We start from the raw sequence: 15,862 nt of genomic DNA, 5'->3' as shown, positions 1-15,862 counted from the left end.
ACCCCAGCCCCAATAAAAGGGAATTGCCTCGTGGCTCAAGCCTCCCAGGCATCAGCGATTCTTTTAAAGAACGAAGACAGAATCCTGGGGATCTCAATTTAAAAATTGTAACAACAGCCACCACCGAAATCAAGCAGGACGATGAAGTCCCTGGCTGACAACCCACAAACCTTTCCCGATGACCTCCACTCTCTCTGTGACAGCTGCGCCAACGCACAGACTTAAAAAACCCATTATATGTATTGATCGCTCGGATTCAGTTAGAAGCCCATGGATTTGAATGATCCTCAGAGATAGTCACCCGTCAAATCTCCCGCATGTCCATTCGTATCAAACAAAGTAGTAACGGTATCTTTTCCCTCTAACGACGGGCAGCCACCCGATTATTCTTGTGGGGCTGAGGAAAGGGACGGTGTCAGGGCAGGTGAGAGGCGACACCGCGGCCAGAAGCCCGCTGTGGGTGAGCCGCAGTCAGGGAGGCTGCCTCGCCTGCCCTCCACCCCCTCCTCGGCCTGCTCCTTGCACACGAACGAGGCTCTTACACACTTTTATCCTGATAAATGTTTAAATGACTCCTCTGCTCTTCCATATGTGCTTGCTTTCTTCCTTCCCCTCCCTCCCTCCCTCCCTCCTCTCCTCCCTCCCTCCCTCCTCTCCTCCCTCCCTCCTCTCCTCCCTCCCTCCCCTCCTCTCCTCCCTCCCTCCCCTCCTCTCCTCCCTCCCTCCCCTCCTCTCCTCCCTCCCTCCCCTCCTCTCCTCCCTCCCTCCCCTCCTCTCCTCCCTCCCTCCCCTCCTCTCCTCCCTCCCTCCCCTCCTCTCCTCCCTCCCTCCCCCTCCCCTCCCCCTCCCCTCCCCTCCCCTCCCCTCCCCTCCCCTCCCCTCCCCTCCCCTCCCCGTCCCCTCCCCGTCCCCTCCCCTCCCCCTCCCCGTCCCCTCCCCTCCCCCTCCCTCCCCCTCCCTCCCCCTCCCCTCCCCCTCCCCTCCCCCCTCCCCTCCCCCCTCCCCTCCCCCCTCCCCTCCCCCCCTCCCCTCCCCTCCCCTCCCCTCCCCTCCCCCCTCCCCTCCCCTCCCTCCCTTCCTTCCTTCTTTCCTCCCCCCCCCCCCCCCCCCCCCCCCCGATTTGCAATCACTCCTGCTTGTGCAATTCAGAGATTGCCTGGTGTAGATCTTGTGAAACATGAAAAAATACAAACTTTTTGCTCAGTTCGTATTAGCATGAAAATAGAATGCAAGGTGATATTTTTCAGGACGGTCAGCGCTCATCTTGTTATGTAGCTGTATGTAGGGTAAACTGAGTGGGCGCCTCCTCACTACTGTGGGGTTAAAAAGTCCCAGGGCAGCCTATACTGAACGACGCCTAAGAGAATCTAGGGCTGTTTGCAGACAGTCTCTAGAATGCTCAAGTCAAGATGTTGAAATTATCTTTGCCTGAAAAGTAAGGGAGCTGTACACGAATGTTAAGCAGATGGCCTTTTAAAGTGAAATAACAACAAGAAAACCCCCACTAGGAACAGATTTCAAGATTACACAGTACTAATTGATCTTAATTATTTTTAAAAGTAGATAAAATGCTGAAAGAAATACAACCAAAATGTTAATAGTCATTTCCTCTTGGGACTGGGATTTTGGACATTTATTTTTTTCTTCTGTATATCTTTTCTTGTACTTTCCCAGTTTTTAACAATTCCATGTCATATTTTTATAAACAGAAACAAACATCACCCCAAACTGATCCTCTTCTAGGGAATGGAGAAGCCTGGGTCAGATGTTCGTTTCACAGTATGTTAGGTCTTAAATGATTTTTCTTTTTGACACTTTAACATGTGATATGGTGCTGGCTGTAGTCCTGATCCCTTCCAACTGGACCTGAATCTGGAATTGAAGGGAATCCATAATCCATAATCCATTTTTGGTGTGTGTTGGGGGACAGTTAGTGGGAGGGAACCCCTTTTTGGCAGGAACAAGGGACTCGAAGTTATTTTAGCCTCCACAGATGCAGTTGGTGGTTTTCTTCTTATAATGTATTCATATTAATTTGTATGAAACTTGATAAAACATGAAGTGAAAGGAAAATGTCCCAGCCCCAGATTATGTCTTTTGATCATAGGGAAGCTATGAAATGAATATAAATGACAGAGTTATTGTTCCAGAAAAAGTACATGGAATAAAGGGGAGAGGACACTAGTTCCAATGATAAAACAAGCTACAGCTGCTGAAATGCGCGTGTCCTGCCTGAAGGCTGCCTTTCGACCTCGATATGGCAGCAGGTGGGCCGCGCATGTGCGAGGAGCTCAACAAGGAGTTCCCGAATCCCAGCCCCCCAGCCCTGCCCTCTGGCAACCCCCAGTCTGTTCTCTGTGTCTCTGAGTCCAACCACTGTGCTGTACACCTGAAACTAATACAAAATAATATTGAATGTAAACTGTAAGTAAAAAATAAAATTAAAAAATACTTATTAAATTAATAAATACTCCACATTGACTTTTCTCCTGTCTGTCATCTTTGCAAAAGAACCGTAAGTCCAGAAACGCTCGACGATGTCACAGTTTGTGTTTGGATCTTTACTATTGTGAGAGTATGAGAACATGGTGTGAAGAACTTCTGTTGTCAAGTCAGACCAGTTAGAATCCTGATTCTACCACTCAATAGCTATGTCACCTGGGATGTTGGTTAACTTCTCTGAATCTCATGTTTCTATGGAAACTGCTTGAATTTGGTTTTGGCTTCACCTCTCACAAGCTGTGTGTGACCTACCCAGGCCTCAGTTTCTCCATCTGTAAAATGAAGAAAATAAAACACTTACTTCCTTTGTTGGGGACTGGTTGGGACATTGCTTGTAAAGTGCTTAGCATGCTACTTGGCTGGGCACATAGCAAGTGCTTGATTAAAGTTGTCTATTAGGTTTTTTTTTTTTTTTTTACTACCAGTTGATACAAGATTTAGAAAAAGGGGGATAGCACATCTAAAGCAAATGTTAGGGGCTTTGAAGCAATGTACAGCGAGCGCCAATGAATGTTGTTTCTACAAATCATTGTCTTAAAATATTCCCTTAAATGAGGATTTTAGATATAACCTATATCTAAATATCTAACACATTCCTTTGAGTATTGTATGGGTGATATCTTTAGTCAGTGCTAATCTTTTTTGTGTAAAAAGTTTTTTTCCCCTCTCATTTTAATTGCTACATACATTTAACAGAAGGTTCAAAACTGGTACTGCTTATACTCTTTTCTTGCAGGTTTAAAAAAAATACTCTTTTTTTTCTTTTCTTATTTTCTGGCTTTTAGCCTTACATCTGTTTATAGTTTACTTTCACTTAATCCTTTCTTTCCTCTTGGGTTGAGACTTGTGCATATGTCTTCATTATAATCAGAACTGATTTTACCTCATTCTGTAGTTTATAATTATGTATTCTTTTTCTTAAAGAGGACCCTCAAATTAAATAAGCTTGAAGCTCTAGAAAGCCAGGCTCTGCCCCAATTATATTACATTTCTTTTCAGGTGAAAGGCTCGACACATTCAGCTTAAAACAGTCTAAGTTGAATCTTATTATGGGAGCATTATGAGACTAAAGATATCTTTATTTTCTTGTTCCACTTGAGTTCTGACTGAATTTTGCTGTGCTTCTTAAAGAAAAAGCACCTATGCTTTCAATAAAAATTTACAGAAGTGTAGAATTCATTGAATGGTCAAAGTGACGTCAGTATTTGGCTTCTAAGTCCGTACTAGAGTTTCAAATGTATACAATAGACCAAGAAGAGAGCCAGCTCATTAGCGTGATGCCTCAAACCCACCTTTTTCAGGCTGCAGCTGCATTTCGTGAATGCATTGCACATTTCTGGGCTGAGAGAGGAAGGGACAGTGCAGTGTGGTGGTCATGAGAATTCTGGCCGCAGAAGAACTGCCATGGTTCTGGAACCAAGAAGAAGGTGGCAAGAAGGAAATATGTAGGGAATCCAGAGGAAGGGCAACAATCCCAGAACTGGAAAGTCGCTTAGCATTTCAGGAAGTGCTGAATAAGAACAGTAGACTTTTAACCCTTTGCGGTCGTTTGTCTGCTCTCAGCCACCACAGCAAGGAACCGTACAAATCTTAACTCCATTCATGTATCAGTTCATAAATCTTGTTTATCCTTCATAATCTTGCATGTTATGTATCACTGCTCTTTCAATGGAAATTAATTCCGACCAGTACGACACCCATGTCCAAATTTAATACGACCGCAAAGGGTTAAGTGGGGACTTTAACTTCCAATAGGCACGGAAGTTAGTAGGTTGCTGGTCTATTGCACTGCCACTGACTACTTCACAGGAGGCTTCAGCTCCCAATATGCTTTCCCATAGAGGCTCCGCTCTTCATAAGTAACTAAGAATACTAGACTATGTCGAATGCATTTAAAATAAGGTTGAGCTCCAGCAGCATCACCATCAGCTGGCCTTCTGGAAGAAATGCAAATATCGGGGCCCCTCTCAGGACGTCCTGAGTCAGAAGCTGTGTATCCACAGGCCCTCCAGGTGACTCTGAAGCGCTGACCCTGAGCAGCACTGTCCAGTAGAACTTTGTGTGATGGGCATGTCCTGTGGCTGCGCCGTCCAATATGATAGCCACGAGCACAGGCGATGAACACTTGAAATGTGGCAGAGGAAGTGAAATTCCAATTTGATTTGATTTTAATTAATTAAAATTTAGACGGCCACAGATGGTGAGTGGCTATCATACAGAACAACACAGCTCCGCCCCATAGCATTCCTGTGCGTGCGTTTACGTTGGAACAGTTTGCGGCATTATACACAACATGACAAAACAACAGAACTGAATGCCAGGTATAGAATTATGTATCGATGTCATCTATTTCCTTACTTCACTGTTGGGATCATTTAACTGGACAATGTTTGGGATGGGAGCCTTTTAGACTATTGCCCCTGAAATATCTTGGAAGAGAAAAACAATTTGTATATATTTCCAAGCCTTGTCAGAATTATGGTAATTAGATCCTTCTTAGATTATTGTTTCTGTTTTAGATCCTGAGGGTAAGGATTTTTGAAGAACCCCAACACCTGAAGTTTCTTAAAGAATGAAATTCAGCCTGTGTGGGGCTCTGGGTGTTGGTGGAGAGGAGAGGTGGTGACCGGCAGGAACTGTTGTTTAATGTTCTACACAGAGAAAGCAGCATGTATAAAGGAACTAGGGTGGGGCATTTCATGGCATTTCAAGGGAAAGCAAAGAATTGCATTTGGCTAAAGAGTAGGGTTCATAAAGTGTTGCTAATCAAGACCCTGACGCCATCGGTGCAGAGTGGGACGATGGAATCCATAGCTCCCTCGTTCCTAACTTCAACCTTTGATTCCTCCCTCCTCCCTTTTAATCAGTGGAGTCCTAAGTAAGATGATCACGGTGGTGGAGGTGAAAGATAGAGACAAGGGCCAGGTATAAGATGTTACAGAGGCAGAACAGACAGGACTTGTTATCTGATAGGATGTTACACTGAATGCCTGCCAGGAACTCTCATAGGAACTTGATACCAAACAGGAGTTAGGTCCTGCCCTGGAAGAACTTACAGCTCAAGGAAGGGGGCGGGGGGTGTATCAGGCATGTCCACTAACGAGTGGAAACCATGTTATACACTTCCCTAGAAGTCCATCCACGGTCCAGAAGTGGAGGACAGCCAGCTGACCCTGACATACAGCACACACTCTGAGATCTCTTACTGTTCCCTCATCTCCTCTCATTTCTGACTTCTAACACCTGACTTCAGTCACTGCTGATCTTTTCATAATTTTCAGCCCCAGGAAAGTGTTATTTTTAATTCATATTTTGGCATATTGAAAAAATAGCTAAATAACCCAATGAGTTTATTTTGTGTCCTAAATTGGTGCTTGCCTTTTGCATTTGTTTTATGTTTTGCCATGTTTTATGTAACCTAAGTCACATTGCTGGCCTCACCATGCTCTGAGGTTGACTTGGTCCTACTTCTAGGGCCTCCTACTGAACCTCAAGAACATGTCTAGCTGAAGAATATTTAAAAAAAAAATGAATCTTTATTGATTTCAGAGAGAGGAAGGGAGGGGGAGAGATAGAAACATCAATGATGAGAGAGTCATTGATTGAGCCCGCAACCCGGACATGTGCCCTGACCGGGAATTGAACCTTGATCGCCTGGATCCTAGGTTGACACTCAACGGCTGAGCCACGCCCGGCTGGGCTGAAGAACATTTATTTGGATGTTTACTTGGTCACTTACTTCTTTACACATCCATTTGTTTAGGAATAGTTTATCCATGTTTATGTTTTATGTTTCATCTCTTTCTGGAAATACTTGAGTATGTTTGTATAAATATGATTAGACCAGAAAAATAAGCAGATGATGTAGGTTTAAGGCACGGGGTTCTGATCTAAGGTCAGAGAAAGCTGTTGTTTTCAGCTGCCCAGGGAAGTGAGGTCGATAGAAAGCAATAAAAGCAGCTGCCTGGCGCTGTCCTTGGTCCTGCCACTACCTTCTGCGTGACTCTGCCCTTGGCCAGGTCCCTGACCGCCACCTCAGGCCTGCCTGAATTCGCACTGCTTCATTCCGTGCTGTTCTCTGTCATCCATATCTTGCTGACTTCTGACTCTTGACTTGTCACCAGCTCACCAATTACTTGTCCCTGACGTGGGTTTCTGAGGTTATGTATCACATCACCTGACCCCACCCAGAAAGTACTTGTTCAGCAGCCTCAGGTTGGATTCTTTGGAATAGGCTTGAGATCTGGCAAAAAAGTCTTTGTTTGTAAATGTTTTCCTTATTTTTTAAAAAATTCATTTGCTGAGTGTTACTCCCCTACAGAGGTTATTTCTGTAAGCTGATTACTACATAAAACTTATTTTCTTAGTTCAGAATTGGTCTTACACTAGCTTAGAGTAGCCCTTTATATTTCTCATAATATGCAGGGCAAGGCTTATCTCCCTTCCCCTGGTGGTAGCAGAAATCTTGTAATGTTACATTTCTGCCAGCCGACCGTGATAATTGAGCCTGATCTAATGTACTTAAAATCTAAGGCTCTTAAAGAGACTTTTAATCCCCTTGTTCCTTTACGATAGAATAATTTCTTCTATTTTTCTACAAAAACTGATCCTCTTTCTACTGTGTTCAGTGTTCGTTTTGTAGGTGCAGATATACGTATCTTGCTTTAAGTAGACTTGCTATATAAAAGCTTGGATTTACTTTACTTTAATAATTAAGAACAACTTTCCAGAATTAACCCAAAAAGCAGGAAGAAGTTATATTGACACAATTATTTTATAATTATGATTGAATATTGACCCAAACTGTAATGAATATGGAGAATGAATATAGCTTGATTTTGGGGGGTGGTAGGTAATAGATTATAATAGAATTTAAAAAATATTCATAAAAAACTACATGAATGGTCAGTAAATAATAATTTCAAAAATATGAGCCCAATTACAAAACTCAATCTCCACACTCCTTTTCAGGAATCTATCTTTTACAAAATGTGAGATATATCTGTAAATAGCATAGAGTGCATGGCTCTGGCCCCCAAACTAGACAGCTGATATTGAGGCAAGCAGCTATGTTTGTAGGTCATTTGTGCCCTGCATGGGAAGTCCCTTTTTCTGTGTTAGTGGATTGATAAGCTGGATGATTGATATCGATGTTTTATTGGTGTAACACATATAGCTTTGGCTCTTAGCCAGAGATTTTTATTAGTGCAATGGTTAATTAACTTTATAATATATGGTAATAACCAGTTTTAAGCTTTAATACACATTTCCTGGGTGGAAAAAGAACCTATATCCTTTTAAAGATTTAATATAGAACAACAGATAAAGCATTTTTTTATTAAAATGTTTTAAATAAGTTATGTGAAGATGATTTCACATGTAGTTAGTTAAAATGGATTTGTCTCCTTTTCTCTTTCTTTAAGTGGCATTAAAGTTTTGTCTCATCTAGTGAATTGTTCAGACATAAAGGCATAGGTATGTTTAGGAATGTTCCAGAGTGTCACTTGGCTTCGGGGAGAGAATACGAGCAGGTGTTGATGGCAGGAAGAACCTGCACAGGGCTCCTGGCCTGAGCACAGCCTGGTTTGTCCTGTTTCTCAAGAGCAGGGGACAGGGAGAGGCTACAGGTTAGTGAAATTATTAGAAGTTGTAAAGCATGCCTGTCCTTTGAAACTGCTACTCCACTTCTGGGAGTATTCTTATTCTAAGAAAATAATGAAACACACTTTAGCTATAAGTTGTTGATCACATCAGTTATTACTACAAGCTGTAATATCATCCAGTTGAAAAGAACCTAAGTGTCTATCAGAAAGGGGACTGGTTGAATAAATTAAAACAATAGAAAGGTCATTTAAAAAAAGCAGGTTATAGATGGAAGCTTTCAAACTTTTTTCTCAGGAAAGCTCTTTTTCAAGTAGAAATTCTCAGTGGATTCCAAATATAAAAAAGACAGAGAAGAGGAGTTGCCCCCGTTGAACGGAGGTGGTGATCTAGGGCCTCATCCACGTGCCCTCACTCCTGGTCATCTACTGCCACATAATGAGTCACCCTCAAAACTTAAAATGATGACAGTGGCCATTTTATTATGTCTCAAGTTTCTGGGGGTCAGTTTGGGGACCAGCTCTGCTGGGCAGTCCTGGCTCAGGCTCTGCCATGTGGTTGTCGTCAGATGATGGCTGTGGCAGCTGGGGTCGTCCAGGCAGTTCTCTTCATTCTAATTCAGGGCCTCCTCACGTGGTCTCTGCAAAGGCTGGTTTGGACTTTCTCACAGCATGGTGGTCTCCGGGCAGGCAGACACTTGCCTAATGGCTAGTTTTCAAGAGTAAGTATACTAGCGAACAAAACAGAAGCTGCATCACCTTTTATGGCTCAGGCTTGGATGTTCCCTAGAGTCGCTTCTATCCTACTCTATTAGTCAATAGCCACAAGCCCACCGAGAGGGTAAATTTGGACACAGATGCACAGGGATAACATAATATGAAGATGAAGACAGAAATCAGAGTGATGCAGAAGCCAAGGAATGCCAGAGACTGCCAGCAAACCACCAGGAGCTGGGAGAGAGGCCTGGACCGGATTCTCCCTCACAGCCCTCAGAAGGAATTCACACCTTGATTTTGGACATCTAGTCTCCAGAACTGAGGCAACACATTTCTGTTGTTGAAGCCACACCATTTGTGATACTTTGTTACACAGCAGCCCTACCAAACTAATACAAATGATGTTGTCCCTTCTCCACCCCACCCTCCCTTCCTCTCATCTCTCATTTCTGGGTGGATGAACGTAGGCATAAGCTTTGCCCATAGTGAGGAAGCTGCCAGATGGCCTCACAACTTAATTCAGTTAAAATTAAATTTCTCATTTCCTCCAGAAGTTCTATGAAATGTGATTTGTTATGTATTTCAGGCATAAGGAAAAGGAGATAATTTTTGATAGGAAGACCCCTCTAATGCCTCTGAAATGATACCAAAAAGTTGCTTTCATCTACCTTGTTTGAGACCCTTCTACCCAAGAATGTCTTGTCACTCTAGAGATTACAGAGTTAACACTTCGTTCTTCTTAAGAAACTCAATTTAGCCTAACTGTATCAGGATTGGCACTTGATAATTCTGATACGATCATTTGCATGATTTTTTTAGTGCCATAATTGTAGAAAACTGATATTAGAGTATTAAAATTGGTATGTCTTATTCAGAAATGTTTAATGCTTTATAATAACAATAATATTGGGTACATTATGCAGTAATAATGGAAATTATATTTGCAAAATGGTGGTAACAGAACATTTTGAAATGCTAAAAGTAGAAAAAGCACAGTGTAAGAGAGAACCATGTTTTAATCACAGCAGTTTGGCTATCTGTGTTCCTCAGCGCCACACCATGCCTGGGCTGCATGAGTTAGATCAACCTGTGCAGCTCTGACGGAAGTGGAGAATTTTCAGTCGCTGAAATAAAAAAGGGGTAGGGATGTTGTCCTATTTGAATATACTTTTTGCTATTTAGAATGGGTTAGCATTTTGTAAATAAAAATTGGATTTCCAAAGGAAGCATATATTTGCTATGATTTAGCCTAATAATTTGGCTGTTTTCCAGTTGCTCCTAACTTCTGATTAACAGCTGATTTTAAAAATACTTGGAAAAATATGTAAAGTATATTCCTCTATACTTCAAAATTATAGTTTTTAGGTCAATTTTAGGTTGATTAGCTTTACCCTATCCCTTTAATGCTTTGATCATTCAACATATGCAAGCTCACAGAAAGATTTAGTAAAAAATAAATCTATAAGGAACCTAAGAAATTCCTGACTATGTGAATCAGCACAATAAATGTTGATTTGGGGTTTTGGATATGTTCAATACCAATTAGAAAATGTGAAGTTTTGATTGACTATTTCTTTTTTTTAAAAAATAATTTTTTAAACAGGTTTTTATTGATTTCAGAGAGAGGACAGGAGAGGGAGAGAGAGATAGAAATATCAATGATGAGAGAGAATAATTGATTGGCCACCTTCTGTACATCCCCTACTGGGGATTGAGCCCAAAATCTGAACATGAGCCCTGACGAATTGAACCCGTTACCTCCTGGTTCATGGGTTGACTGATGCTCAACCACTGAGCCATGCAGGCTGGGCTGATTAACTATTTCTTTTGGCAGGTTAATTACCCTAATTCAGGAATATTTTTCATAAGACTTAAAAAATTAAAGCAAAGGAAGTGCCAGGGCCTCAGAGATGAAAAAAATGTGAGTTAACTCTATTGTGTCCAATTGACAAGAATTATTTTAGCCTTGTGTATGCACTTGGAATCTGCTTTTACTCTGTTCCTTTCAGAAAAGTTGTTTTTTGCTTGTTTGTTTGTTTTAAGTTTTTCTCTTTGATTTTGGAACCATTGAACCAACCAGCTGGTTTATAGATACCTAGCCTTCTCTAAGACTTCTTGGTAATTTTAGGGTTGTTATCATCATCACTCTTTCCCCGATGAACTAGGAGGTGCTATCCAAGGCACAAGACTGAAAGCATCTCCTACAGGACCTCAGGATACCAGGCAAAGACCATTTTCTTGGAGCAATTATGTCTAAATTCTATGCATCTTCTCCATCCAACTCTGAAATCCCACAAGAAATGTTATCACTGCACTGAGAGCCTCATGACTCAGCTACATCTGAGAAACTTATCAAACAGCCATGTGCTGAGAGAGGAGAGGCTGGGGCAGAATTGGTCTTGGTCTTTATCCATCCTTCTAAACAGGCAAAGATATTTTACTTTCATGGGCAGGATATGGGTGACTTCAGTTGGCACTTCCTGAAGAGCTGATGAGGGTTGTGCTGTCACCTCTTGGGAAGCCATCCTTTGCTCTACTACAGCGATTCCCTCCATCCTTATTCTAGTCTGTGTCTGAATGCTGTCACCTTCCCCGGTGTGGTCTCATAATTGCTTCCACTTCTCCATTCCTTGGCAACAGAAAGGCATCTTTACCAAATCCTTGTCTGCTGATTGGGCTGTTCTACTGAGATTATAGATGTAGAAAGTAATTGTTTAAGATGGAAAGTGCTCTGCAAATGTAAAATGGTGATGTTGATAACAATACGCCTACTCATTGTCCCTTGTTTGCTCTCCAATAACACCTTGTTTTCCAAACTAAAGCCTTTCAAGGACTCCAAGTTACTGTTTCTCCTTTTGCGGTTGTGGAGAGTCAACGTTGTGTAATGGTTAAGAACATGGGCCAGTAGACAGATTCGGTTCAAAGGTCCCTCTGCGTCTCCAGCTGTGTGACGGGCTGGGCTATTGTGAGTCTGTTTTCCTAAACTCTGAATAGAAGTACTAGGAGAGTCATCCTTGCAGAATTGTTGAGAGGAGTAAATGGATATTGTAAGATGAAACAGTTAGCATAGTGCCAGGTTCATATTCGCTCTCAGTAAGTAATTAGCTTTCATTGCTTTCTGGGTGTATTTGGGGTTCCGTTATTCTAATGGATTTTGTGCAAAGCCAGCAAAAAGGATCTGATTCTCATAACTATTAATTGTAAAATCTCTCCCATCTTACTCCCCCCCCATATTTATTCATGTGGACTGTGAACTTGTATTCATTAAATGAACAGAGAATGGTATTTTTGCCTTTTTTTTTTTTTTTAAAGAATGCTGTACTGTTATATACTTTTAAAAGAAATCATGGGCCCTGTTTGGTGTGGCTCAGCGGTTTGAGCATCAGCCCACGCACTGAAGGGTCTTGGGTTCAATTTCTGGTCAAGGCACATACCTGGGTTGCAGGTTTGATCCCCAGCCCCAGTCGGGGTGCAAGTGGGAGGCAACCAATCCATTCTCTCTCTCTCTCTCTCTCTCTCCCCCCCACCCCTTCCTTCCACTCTCTCTCAAAATCAATAGGAAAAATATCCTCCGGTGAGGATTAATAAAAAATAAAAAAAAAGAAATAATGGAATAATAACAATAATTTTTTACAAGTCCAATATTCAAATACCTGAGAACTCTTTCCCCGGCTTCCAGGCCTGATGAAGTTGGAGTGGGTAAGGTTAGTGAGGTGGTCCCTACAGGCAGTGGACCTCTGTCAGGCCCGCCCTGCAGGCCACTGTTCTGTCAGGCCGCACATGGGTTCCGCTGTGCAGCATGTAGGTTTCTGGAAAGAGGCTGTGGACACAGAGCTTCGTGATACACATAGTCCAGCATCTCCTCCTCAGGCATCATTTCCCATTGGACAGAAGGTAAGAGGGTCCATTATGATTTCTGACTGGCATTTCATTATTTGTATATTAATATTTGGCATGGAGTGAGGTTAAAAATTCACAAGTGACCATTTAAAAAAGGCCTCTAAATCTAAAATTTGAACAGTTCTGCTTTCTGGGGAGGTAGTTAAACAGTGGTGCTCCTGATATCAAGATTACATTTTAAACCATGTTTATTGAATCTGTTCATCTCAGTTTATCATTTTGTTACAGATTGATGTTCTCAAAGCAGATCTGGAGAGCGCAGAATGGAAAGTTTTGGAAAATCTTATTCTGGAAGATGTCCTTGAACAGATTGGACAGCTCATCTTTGAGATCCATCTCCACTGGCCCGGGTTCGAGGTCAGCGGCAGCGACAGCAGTGTTGTACGGTTCTGGTACAGCCTCCTCAAAGAGTTAGAACTGAACGATTTCAGGCTTTTTCACAGTTACAAAGATTTATCTAAACCTCAGCTATTCCTGAAGAAAGACATTTTCAATGCAAGTAGCTGTTACACTCTCAGTTGGGTAAATACAAGGTGGAAATAGGATGCAGGGCCTCACAAGGACTCAAGGAGATATTTGCAGACTGGAGTACGTCCATGATTCTGTCGTTTTACTTGCGCAGCCTCCCTCTGGCCTGTTACCTGCTTGAGGCAGGCGTTGTTATTGCCTTCGTAGTGCATGAGCCTGGTGCCTCCACGCGGCAGGGGCACAGTTAATACTGTTGGAGGGGTGGACACAGGAGTCAGCCTTCCTCCGCCCAGACCCAGACCCAGACCCAGCGCTTTGCTGTCTGCCTCTGACCGAGCAGGATGCTTGTCTTCCTTCACCGTGATTTGGAAGATAATCCCCCACTTCAGTTTTCTCTAAAATTCATTATATAGCTATAGTCCATGAATTCACCAACATGAAAAAGAAAATTACATACATTTTCCATTTTTACTGGGTTGATGAGATTCTTCAGTGTGTAGCCTGCTGTTTAAAATAGGACTTTCCATTGACTGGAACTCACCTCTTTCAGGCTCTTCTTGCTCACCTCGTCAGTAACGTCCTTGACGCCTTGCAGATTTCAACCATTCCTCCTTGGCCTGTGCCCAGGCCACGCCATGGTTTTATAAGAACACCGATTCCAGTATCTGGGAACTGAGACACACCAGCTTCTGTCACTGAGTTTAAGACTAGGCCATCAAGAGTTGCAACTCAGCATTCTTTCCATAGCAGCCTTAAATCACCATCTGTTCCTATGAACTAAGCACAAAGCAGAATTTGAGTGTCTTATTGTTGCCTCTTTGGACTTCAGACCTGATTTCTCAACCACAGACTCACCTACACTGTCAGTTCATTTAAAAAAAAATACATTATCTCAAAGATTAAGTGAGTTTTCTTTACTGCCAATTGGTATTTGGTTTAAGTCTGAGGTCTGAGGAACAGAGTCTCTTTCCTAGGATGGTTACATCATGTTTCAATAGCACCAATCCTTTTTACTTTTTAAAAAACTATTAAGCAGAAAATGCAGGTTCTAAATAGTTCAAATCACCCTTTTCTATTTGTAGGATTAGACATTTACTCATGAATAATTTTCAAAAATCCTATTTCAAATAAATTAATTACATAGTATAAAATAAACCAAATTATCACTTTATTATGTTAAATATATTTTTCTGACACTCTTTATATCCTGACAGAGCAGGAAAACCATACATACATGTTTGTTCAAGAAATTTGAGGAGGGAATAGAATAATGATTACTACTAAATTTTGTTCCTGGTTTTTTATCTACTTCTACCCCAGACATTCCCTGGGTTGGCTTTTTATTTCTTGCAGTGGTTTGAAAATACCATTCCTCAAGTGAAAAACCAAAATATATTAGAGTTGGATGGTCTCACTAGCTTGGGTTGAAAAGAAACAAGACTTTCTGAATTAGTGATGATTTTAAAAAAGATAAATGAGGTTTCTATTTTAAAACCCATAGTACACTAATAAAAGTCATTGAGGTAGGAAGACCAGCTTGAATATGTGTGATTTGTAATAGCAGTTCAGTTTCTTTTATTGTCCACAGGAATTTCAGAAGTACAAAGTGTCCATAAAAACTCTGAAGTTATACTGTTGGTTTGCATGGCGTAGCCTCCAAATTTTAGTCCAGTTCCTGTTTGGATTATATCACAGATTCTCCTTTATTTTTTTCATAAAAATTTTATACACTGAAGCATATACAATAAACCTTTTTATACATTAAACTTTTAAACCTCCTTGTACACTAAAGTATGAAGGATACTGATCTTAAGTGTCCAGATATGTACACACCCATATCAAGATTTTTAATTCAAAGACTTATGCCATTGCTGAAAGCCCCCTTTGTACAGGGCAAGTTACCATTTATTCCAGATTGATGGCACAGGACATTGACTTCATTACACTACATATATATCTGAAACAAGAATGGGTGTACTGTTAAAAAAAAAAAAAAGACAAACTCAAAATAAATCACACACCCACCCACTCACTCCCACCTACTAGGCAGCCTGTTCAATAGTTATTTGTACTTATTCTATGCTTATTTCTAAAGCCGTCCTTCACTCCCTTTATAGAGAGTTTGAAATTTATGATGAATTTTCTGATGTTGCTATGGTTTCCCTGCCTCTAGAATTTATTATGCTTATTTTATTGGCCAGGGTTTCTTAGCCTCAGCACTACTGCCGTTTCAGGCTAGATGACTCTTTGTAGGGGGAGGGAGGGCTGTTCTGTGCATTGTAGGATGTTTAACAGCATTTCTAGTCCCCCACACTAGATGCCCGATGGTGCCAGATGTCCCCTAGGGGGCAGAATCCCCCACCATGGAGGACTGGGGTAGGCCATGAGAACCAGTCTAGCTTACCACAGCACTGGTGTTGGGGAGATCCTACTGATGAAGAGCAGGCAAAACCACCACAAAGAACACAAACAAAATACAAACAAACAAAATCCAGGGCTAGTATTTATTGAGCACTTACTATGTGCCCAGTACTGTCATAGATTATTCCTGATTTTCCCAACAACCATCCGAAGTGTAATTTTCCCAGTGACATATACAGGTAAGGAAACTCCAAGAGGTTGAATAGTTTATTCAGATCATTCTACTAGTAGATGGTGGGGCAGGAATCCTCATC

At 41.7% G+C, this 15,862-nt stretch overlaps 1 protein-coding gene across 2 annotated transcripts in view; it reads left to right on the top strand.

Annotated features, from left to right (window-relative positions):
- The window catches only part of METTL24 (methyltransferase like 24), a 74,161-nt gene extending 60,709 nt beyond the window's left edge, over positions 1–13,452 (top strand). For both annotated transcript variants that reach the window (XM_087817161.1, XM_087817162.1), the window contains one exon: positions 12,948–13,452. In XM_087817161.1, coding sequence (XP_087673287.1) covers positions 12,948–13,262 — 315 coding nt within the window. In that variant the 3' untranslated portion in view covers positions 13,263–13,452. The remainder of the gene's footprint in view (positions 1–12,947) is intronic.
- The last annotated feature ends 2,410 nt before the right edge of the window (positions 13,453–15,862 follow it).

Source organism: Miniopterus natalensis, chromosome 5 (genome assembly GCF_054644295.1).
Source record: "Miniopterus natalensis isolate mMinNat1 chromosome 5, mMinNat1.hap1, whole genome shotgun sequence".
In the NCBI taxonomy this organism is placed as follows: domain Eukaryota; kingdom Metazoa; phylum Chordata; class Mammalia; order Chiroptera; family Miniopteridae; genus Miniopterus; species Miniopterus natalensis.
Note: the sequence above shows the minus strand (reverse complement) of the source record. Positions and strands in the feature narration are given on the sequence as shown.